The sequence below is a fragment of the Sinocyclocheilus anshuiensis genome, unplaced genomic scaffold (genome assembly GCF_001515605.1).
Source record: "Sinocyclocheilus anshuiensis isolate Anshui unplaced genomic scaffold, SAMN03320099.WGS_v1.1 scaffold183, whole genome shotgun sequence".
NCBI lineage: Eukaryota > Metazoa > Chordata > Actinopteri > Cypriniformes > Cyprinidae > Sinocyclocheilus > Sinocyclocheilus anshuiensis.
In genome coordinates this window covers 3,356,371-3,366,405 of record NW_015548309.1, presented here as the reverse complement: position 1 = coordinate 3,366,405, position 10,035 = coordinate 3,356,371, and the positions used below count along the sequence as shown (strand labels likewise).

The 10,035-nt window shown below is 38.1% G+C and overlaps 2 protein-coding genes across 2 annotated transcripts in view; one reads left to right on the top strand and one right to left on the bottom strand.

The window, feature by feature from the left end:
- Positions 1 to 1,864: 1,864 nt before the first annotated feature.
- LOC107656268 (POU domain, class 3, transcription factor 2-like) lies at positions 1,865 to 3,356 on the top strand. Its single transcript, XM_016444029.1, has one exon. It carries the CDS (start codon positions 2,038 to 2,040, stop codon positions 3,052 to 3,054), a length of 1,017 nt encoding a protein of 338 aa, XP_016299515.1. The 5' UTR covers positions 1,865 to 2,037; the 3' UTR covers positions 3,055 to 3,356.
- A 5,475-nt stretch (positions 3,357 to 8,831) lies between these two features.
- Positions 8,832 to 10,035, bottom strand: part of faxca (failed axon connections homolog, metaxin like GST domain containing a) — an 8,830-nt gene continuing 7,626 nt past the window's right edge. Inside the window, exon 6 of the mRNA XM_016444184.1 lies at positions 8,832 to 9,215. Coding sequence (XP_016299670.1) covers positions 8,929 to 9,215 — 287 coding nt within the window. The 3' untranslated portion in view covers positions 8,832 to 8,928. The remainder of the gene's footprint in view (positions 9,216 to 10,035) is intronic.

The following is a 10,035-nucleotide window of genomic DNA, read 5'->3' as shown; positions in this document are numbered from 1 at the left end:
TTGGAACATTTAGTTACTCAACAGTCCTATCTAATTAAGCCTTGAGAAATTAAATAACTCCAGCACAGGGTCGATATAATTACTGCTAATTTATTGCTCAGATTATTCACCATTAATTCTTATTCTCTCAAACACAGATTGGAGGAACTACCAGAGAAATAACTGTTTAATAATAATAAACACTGGGCCTTTTCGTCCCTTTAATGGGTCTAGCATCGTTTATGTATTATTAGGATGTGTAATTGAACAGCCCATAGTTTGCATATTACTTTATTAAGCTAATGTGTTTTCTGCTTGGCCATGCACGACTGTGTTAAAGCTTCTGAATCTTAAAATTACAACTCAATTAACACGACCGCTCCTTGCGTTTCACCAAAACTCATGAGGATTTGGCAATCTGCACTCCCAATAAGTATCATGGGACTATCATGCTTTTTTTAGACATGTTTTTTTTTTTTTACGTTGCACACAGAGATGCATTATAAGGGAGTGCAAAAAATGTGTGGAGAACAGTGGATGTGGGTGCATGTTTACAAAAGTCTGTGGCTGGGGTGGAGGTTGAGCCTGCCATTCACCTCTCTCTGGCCCTGCGGCCCTGCGATGCCCTGCATGCGCTTTTCAGGCTTTGAAATGGGCTTTATGTGTGCGGGGAGAGAGAGAAAAGGCTCGAGCAGCTGTGACGTGGGCGGCGTTGTTTCATTCACCTCTCGCCATGGCAACGGACAGGGGCCCGAGAAATATGCCCCCTCCTTGAGCCATGAGAGAGACACAGAGAGACTCTGAAATCCCATCAGAACATAGAGTGCTGTTATTTCAACCATATAATAATATAAACAAATATAATTATAATAATATCATGTGTGTCTAAAATAATTATTAATGCTCAGATACCCATTAAATTATCATATTCACTGTAAGGATGGATAACATTACACTTCATTAAAGTCCATTATTGTGATTGTTTAGCCTTAATTTTTTTTAAAGTAAAATAAAAAAGTGGTGCCAATGTCAATAAGCAGTCGTGAGCTTACTGCACTTTTTCAACCATTGTGAATTTAATTTTAACGAAGAAAATACATTTTTGAATCATAATTTTAATGAAGAAAATTAAGTTAAAATTAAGTAGAAATGACAAAGTATTGTGAAAAGGATAGAAGTTAAAAGGATGGAATCATGGCGATATTTTAAAGTGCAGGTCACATTTCTGAATTTATGATTAATAGTCTTAGCCTTTTTTATTTTTCTATATGAAATATATTATGTCTTTTTATTCATTTTTATTGTTGAAAAGCATTTTGCTCTATCCAGTTATTTTAACTAAATATAAGATATAAATATATTTGTAAAAACTTTTTGCACTTTTGTATGTCTTTATTGATTAATTTTTGTTTATTTATTAATTTATTTGAACTTCAAATTACTGTATATAATTTTTTATTTTTTTTTAACTATATAAACTTTTTTTGATTACTAATAAGTTTTTTGCTTACATATTATTTAAACTGTTATGTATGTATATATATATATATTATATAAAATGTATATAAAAAGTATTTTTGTTTGTTTATTTAGCTTTTATTTGAAATACTTTGGGCCTACACAATATATAATAAACACGGTTATAAAAATATATATAAAATGTTTATTATAAAAACTATTGTATACCTTTTTGGACAAAACACTCATAAAATAACCAATAATAACGAAATTAAGCTAAAATGAATTATTCAATTCTATTGGAATGACTATCATATAAGTAACAGCTTAAGAAAAACTTAACGAAAGCCAGTCTGGATACATTTGGAGCCCATTGCGCCCTGTCACTGCTGATTCCTCTGTGCTTGTTTTCAGGCGAGCGCAATGGGATGGGGCTTCTGTCGAATAAACGGTGACCAATGAACGCGCCGCTGCCACATCTGTCAAGCGCTTCTGACCAATAGAACGCAGCTCAAGGCGGATCTCAGGTGCGCGCCTCTGCGTCCTCGCGGCTCTGGCGCGCTGGGGAGCCGCCTGTGGCACAGAGTAGCGGTGGAAACTATGGCGACCGCGGCGTCCAACCACTACAGCATCCTCACGTCCAGCTCGGAGCCCGGCAGCATGCAGCAGACGCCGCCGCCGCCGGCCTACAGGGACGCGCACAGCCTTCTGCAGAGCGAGTACACCACCTTGCAGAGCAGCGGGAGCACGCTCGGCCACGCGCACCAGTGGCTGACGGCGGCGCTGTCTCACGGGGGAGAGGGGTCGCCGTGGCCCGCCAGCCCGCTGGGCGAGCAGGACATTAAGCCGGTGGAGGAGCTGCAGCATTCGCCGAGGCAGGCGCATCTGGTGCAGCAGAGCCAACAGCATCACGAGGCGGGCGCTTGGCGCGCGACCACCATGCCGAGCATGAGCACCTCCAACGGGCAGAGCTTGATCTACTCTCAGCCCGGGTACGGCGAGCCGGGGATGCACCACGAGGACCACCACAGCCCGCATCTGAGCGAGCACGACCACCCGCAGAGCCTACACTCGGACGAGGACGCGCCGACCTCGGACGACCTGGAGCAGTTCGCCAAGCAGTTCAAGCAGCGCCGGATCAAGCTGGGTTTTACGCAGGCGGACGTGGGGCTCGCGCTGGGCACCCTCTACGGCAACGTCTTCTCCCAGACCACCATCTGCAGGTTCGAGGCGCTCCAGCTGAGCTTCAAGAACATGTGCAAACTCAAGCCCCTGCTGAACAAATGGCTGGAGGAGGCGGACTCCACCTCGGGAAGCCCGACCAGTCTGGATAAGATCGCCGCGCAGGGGAGGAAGAGGAAAAAGCGGACCTCCATCGAGGTGAGTGTCAAAGGGGCCCTGGAGAGCCATTTCCTCAAGTGCCCGAAACCCGGTGCGTCGGAGATCAATTCGCTGGCGAACAGCCTGCAGCTGGAGAAGGAGGTGGTGCGGGTCTGGTTCTGCAACCGGCGTCAGAAGGAGAAGCGAATGACGCCCCAAAACGGACCGATGGCCGGGAACGAGGATGTGTACGGGGACGCCTCGCCTCACCACGGCGCGCAGACACCTGTTCCGTGAGAAAGAGGCGGCCTGAACATAATCGACTGTCTCTTTGTCCCGGTCACAAGCCCGCTCGGGGCGGACCGACGGTGATGAAGTGTCTCTGTGTGTGGCACCTCCGAGGGCGCGGAGCGCGCGTGGTGGCGCGAACAATATACGGGCACGGGCGCGAGAAAACACGCTCTGAGGCGTTACGCGCCACGGCTGAACCTAAAGAGGGAACGTAAATATTCTTTTATTTAAGAGATTTCTTTTCAAGTCCGGGGATCTGTGAAAGCATCATATCACTTCCAACCGAAAGCTGTGAAAAAAAGGCGTCAGGGGCGCGCCATCTTCCCCTCATAACCACAAAAGGTTTATTACTGATTGAAATTAATCTGGTGCAGTCTGCTGTGCATTCTCTTACACATATTAATGGCAAATGCTTCATTATTATTATTATTACTATTACTATTTCCGTCACGATCACAAAAGGTTTAATACTCATTAAGATTGTGTCTGCATTTTATTAGCCTTTATATATTAAAGGCAATAAATAACCTAATAACAATAATAAACTAAATATCTCTAAATTATTTAAATTAAAAAAAAAATATTTATTATTATTATTATTATTATTAACATTATGTAGCTATATTAACTTATCTAAAAGTATCACTGTTAAATGCAAACGTGATCAATTCTTTAAAAGTCTCATTTCGGTCACAACAAAGGCTGCCAAGTGCTGCTGTGTGTCGTTCACAGGCAAAGCAGCCCGATTTCATGCAGATCACGGATTCACACTGCTGGTGCAAAGCAGAGGCCTGAGGAAAACAGTAAAACCCAGAATCGCACAGTGCTGTGGACCATATCGAAATTTCTATTTCTATAAATAATATTAAATGATACCAGCTCTTTATAAGTAACCACCCAATTGGGGTTTTCTTAACATTTTGAGTGAATTTCTATAAGAATGCACCAAAAGCGTCCATGATTTGAGACAGTGGCTTGTTTATTAAGATTTTTCCTCCTCTTAATTTAAACCATTTCTGTTTATTTACCCTTTTCTGGTTTAGGAAATCTAAAAGAAACCAAAACTGACTCGTATAATTTATGATATTTTATATGAAAGATAAAAACAAACCAAGTTTTTATTTAATTTCATTCATTTGTCTGGAAACGCTTTATATGGAAATGACAAGATTTAAAAACAACATTGACGACAATATAATAATAATAATAATATAGAGGCTAGTTGTTCTTGCTTGTAATTAACACCGATCAAGATTTTAAAACAACAACGACAATATAATAATAATAATAATAATAAGAGGCCAGTTTTTCTTGCCCATTATTATTATAGTAACATTGTGTGAATTTGTGCGTCAACTAAATGTATAAGCCTCAATATGTCTGTATCTGTTTGCTCTGTTGTGTTTCTTGTTTATCCCAAATTTGTCTCTTTTTTTAACGGGAAATATTACACCAGCTGTGTTACAATGATTTGATGGCCTGCATCGAAAAACAAGGACATTGTGCGTGGATTTTTATTTTGAATTTTCTATGGCTCTGTGAATAGTACTTGTATATTTGTGCACTTAACCTGGCACTGCCAAAGCACAAGCTGTCAGTGTGCCCTATTGAGACCAGTAATGTCTTTGGTTTTGACAGAAAAATTGCACAGTTTTTAAACGCCTTTTGTCATTAAATGAATACGTTTTTATATAAAGAAGTGCCTCTCGTGAATCTGTGCCCCGCGCATGAAGATCCTCAAGATAAATGGATTCACAATTGCACACATTATTCGAGCATCAAGGCTGTTTGAATATAATGTTGCCTCGGGATGAGCTGATGCTGTAGCTCCATCGCAGCCCGTTGCAATTCCTTCGCTGCGATTTCTGCGTGACCATGGAGGCAAACGTTTGCCATTTCACTGGTAATGAAGACTGATTTGACGGGTTCAAACGTGTCCAGAAACAGATCAGAGACGTAGCCTATGTGAATATTTTATGATGCTATTCTGGATCTAAAACTTATTTTTCAAAATTCAAACAAGCAAATTAAAATACATTCATGGAAACAAAATAACAGACTACTGCTACAACATTAGTGAGCTGTTAATTAAAATTAAAATATGCTGGTATTTTCAAATATCATCGGCCATTTCCTGTAAATCAATTTACTGCTCCATCAATGTACAATTTTAGGAAAACGACCAAAACACTAGATGACAATTTTATTTACTGTGTATTTATAATGAATAGTGAATCTTAGGGCCTTGGAAATTTTCACTGCCTTGAAAAACAGTAAAGCCGCATGTGTGTGTGTGTGTGTGTGTGTGTGTGTGTGTGTGTGTGTGTGTGTGTGTGTGTTGTGAGCGCCATCTACTGACGATAATGTGTTGGAGAAAAGCAATTCTTAATGAAATTGAGATATTACAGTTGTCTATCCGTTTGCACGTTCTGTTTAGTCAAATATATTGTCATAAAGTAGCCTAATGGAATATGAGCTCGGGGGTGTATTGTATAAATAGCCTATACCGTTTCTAGTCACTCACCTTGCCAAGTGTGTTGTCAGTTCAGATGGTAGCCTACCTGTAGAGGTTTGTATAGGTTTGGTAACGTGCAAGTCAAAAGCCTCAAGTCATTTTATGTTGGTTGTGAATCATATTAATTTGACTTTTGTAGCGTGAGCATCAGGCTGTGTTTGAGAGAAAGTTCTTACCGTTGGAGAGTTGTTGTATTGGAACAGGTGGCACATAAAAACGTTGGATCAATCTTGCTTAAGGTTGAATATCAGCTTTTAAACTGAATTTATTTTAAACCCTCTGTGTGCTCAAAATCTTGTTTTAAGATTTAAAACAATCTGGCACATAAGACAGGCAAACGCGGAAGTTATTTTGTTTATAACGTATAACAGTAAACGTATTTGCGTTACAAACCAGTAGGCTAACGTTTATGATTAAGATAATAACCTAAAATCATGTAACAAATACCAGTTTGCAATTGATTATTTAAATTAACTTAATAAATAATTAAACTAAAACTATTAAACATATAACACACACAATAAAATGTTTTTATTATAATTGAGCTTTGTGACAATATATTTGATATAATTTAAGTAGTTGTTCTGTAGGCTACAGAAATGAGGAAGTTTAAAATCCTTCTAAATTATATGTAGGCCTATTAGTAAATATTAAGAATTAAAGAATAAACTGTAATCAGAAACCACACATACAACCAGGAACAGTTCATTTAATACAGCTATATTTCATGAAATATTTTTTTATCTTTAATATATTCGTCAGACAATTTGGGTTCCTTATGTTACAGTGACCATTAGTTCATGAACACAACCCCTCCCTCCCCAATATTATGTATAGCCCATAATAAATCCACCAGGGGCATGATACACACAACATAGACTCTGTAATATGGCTCTAAAATCAGCACACACACATGTAAAGAAACATGAGACTTGAACTTTTACCATTGCCTTTCCAACATTATTCCATCTTTGGGTTGCCATATTTCCATCACTTTTGGCATATGAGTGGGGCCGTATGTCTTGTGAGGAAAATAACTACAAGATTGTCATGTATGGATGGTAAAACTAAAGCTCAGCAAGGAACCATTAAAAATTCATTTGCAATAGTCTGTAACGCTTGTAGTGAGTTTTTGAAGACCAGCCTTGAATTCTGGCCTAGTGAGCATCATCTGAAATTCATTCAATATAATCAAAAAGAAAAACATACAGATCTCACAGGAACTAAACAACTACAGATATTCATGAAAAACTAATTAAAAGTCAATAATAAGTCTTTTGCAATACTTTCAAAATATAAATTAAATCACAAGCGATAAATAAAAAAAAGGTCATGTGGTCCAGGAATAACACATAGTACATACACAAAAAAAAAATTAAAAAAAATATAAATAATTGTTTTTTAGAATCAGGCACAGTCTTAAATCAAGAACAATACAAACAAGCAAACAAACAAACATCTTAAGAAAGAATATGGTTTTACTCGAGACTGGCTGCCAATTTTATGACTTTGTACTTTAAAGGAATAGTTCACCCAAAAATGAAAATTTGCTGAAAATTTACTCAGGCCTTCCAAGATGTGAATGATTTTGTTTCTTCATCAGAACAGATTTGGAGAAATTTAGCATTACATCACTTGCTCACCAATGGTTCCACTGGAGTGAATGGGTGCCGTCAGAATGAGAGTCCAAACAGCTGATAAAAACATCACAATCATCCACAAGTAATCCACACCACTCCAGTCCATCAGCTAATGTATTGTGTAGTGAAAATCTGTGTGTTTAAAAGAAACAAATTCATCTTTAAGACATTTTTTACTTCAAACCATTGCTTCGGGTTAAAATATGAGTCCTCTATCAATAATATTGTTTTCTCCAAATTCACAAGACATTAATTGATATACTGGAGTCGTGTGGATTACTTGTGGATTATTGTGATGTTTTTATCAGCTGTTTGGACTCTCATTTTGATGAGTGAATGGGTGCCGTCAGAATTAGAGTCCAAACAGCTGATAAAAACATCACAATCATCCACAAGTAATCCACACCACTCCAGTCCATCAGCTAATGTATTGTGTAGTGAAAATCTGTGTGTTTAAAAGAAACAAATTCATCTTTAAGACATTTTTTACTTCAAACCATTGCTTCGGGTTAAAATATGAGTCCTCTATCAATAATATTGTTTTCTCCAAATTCACAAGACATTAATTGATAATTTTCATTTTTGGGTGAACTGTTCCTTTAAGTCTTTGGAACATTTAAATAATTACTGGGACTCAAACCTTTTATTTCTGATAAAGCACCAGTTAATTAACCTTATGTTTATTTAAATAATAATTTTGGGACTATTATTTCATACGTCAAGCTGTTTTCACATAAAGTCACTATGTAACTTCAGAAGACCTAAAATATAGTGCATAAGTCATATAAACCACTTTTTTGGTGGTTTTTTACATCTTGACTGCCTCTGGTCACTGTATGCATTTATTGTATGAAAATAAGTAAAATTTGTTCAAAATGTATCTGTTATGTTCTACAGAATAAAGTAAGTCATTTAGGCTAGGAATGATAAAAGGATGATTAAATTACAGAAGTTAAATTTTTGGTTGAATTATTCATTAATGCATTACATAATTGGCCATAAAAAATTAAAATGGCAAGATCATCAATTTGGGAGTTCTGCTGCACTGCAATGGTTTGAGAAAATAAAAACATTTTCACAATAGCCATCCATCAGTTTTCTCGCTCTGCATATTCCAGTCTTAGTTTTGTAGATTTGACCGAATAAAACTGGACGTGAAGTTTAGATTGACTATGAGATATTGTGCCGTCTAAATCAGTCAAGTTGTTTCACACAAGTATCTACACCTTTCAATCAGAGCCCAAACCCCTTCTTTCTGTCTGTCTAGCTGTAGGCTATAATAATAAATCCCAGGCTGTAAGAAATGCTGTTTAGCTACAAACACACACGGTGAAAGGGAAGTGGTCACATGTGATGATGTTATTCTGCTGATGTCCAGCGCAGTGATGATGTCACACCGCAGGAGGAGTGATGCAGCTGAAGCGTCATTCACTCCGTTCCATTCTCGCGCTTTCATCCATCTTTATTATTCTGTTTGTTACTTTTTCTTCCTGGATTCTCTATGGCCTGACCTTACCTCGTTTAATAAAATCCTCGTTCTCATTAATTAAATTAAGTGTCAGAATACCTTTCCCGTCGGCTTTATTGCCTTCCCTCACTGAGAGTGGGAAAACCGCTGCCATGTCACCACGCCTTTATTTGACCAGCCCTTCCCCTGCTAAAGGGCTTGTGGGAGAACAAAGGGGGTGGGGCCCGTGCAGATACATCATCAAGAGGGTGTGGTTTTCACTTCAACTGCTCTATTTCCGAGCATTCGGTGTCCATGTCCGAGTCGAACAGAGAGCGCCCGGTGATATCGCTGTCCGGTGATGGCGTGTCGTGGTGCGACAGAGCGCTTTCCTGCTCCTGGAAGCTGCCGCTGCGTGAGTAGAGACCCAAATCCAGAAGCTGGGAAGGAGAATCCGGCTCCTCGCTCAGTCCGTCGTAGTAAAGGTCGTCGACGTCCACAAACCACTCCGGCCAGAATTTGCGGCGGATTCGCTCACAGTACATGGCCAGGTTGATGAACTCGCCTGCACCGATGAAGCAGCTTCAGTCAGTTAATTCTTATTTATTTATTTAGTCATTTATCAGACGCTTTTATCCAAAGCGACTTACAAATGAGGACAACAGAAGCAATCAGTTGTAGTATTAAAACAACTAAAAACAGATCCAAAACTAAAAGCTAAAACTTTATAAATACTACCTATACACATTTAAAAAAAATAAAGAGATTAAATAAAAATGACAAATGCATACAACAAAATTTCAAAACTTAACATTTAAATGGAAAACAAAAAATAAAGCTAAAAACAATTCAAAATATTAAAGAACAAAAGGTATAAGAGTATAATAATGATTCTAACAACACTAACCCAAACACCAAAAAAACAACTACATATGTGTATGTACAACCACACACATACATATATACTGTATATGTACATACACATTTATAAATTCAATATATATATATATAATATTTCATTTCCATTTAGTTTGTTGAAGTATTAAAATAACTCAAATAAAACTAAAAACTTAATAAAAGACCTATACAGATATCATAAATTCAGACATAATGTAACTACAATTAAAATAAATAACAAATACAAATAATACAAATCAAACGACAGTAGTTTATCAGTAATCCTAAAAATTACACTGCCAAACACACATGCTAAAAAACAACAACTTACTTACACATAGTAAGAAATGGTTATAAAAACTGAAACAGAAGCGAAACAAGTAAAAGGAAAGAGGAGAAATAAAAAGCGATACTTATCCTTTGCCGGTGTCCCTGCCCGGTGGAGTCGCACGGTAGATCGATGGTCTTTACACTCTTCGGTCTTCACA

Coding starts and splice junctions, on each gene's coding strand:
- LOC107656268 (XM_016444029.1), top strand. CDS start 2,038: ATGGCGACCGCGGCGTCCAACCACTACAGCATCCTCACGTCCAGCTCG.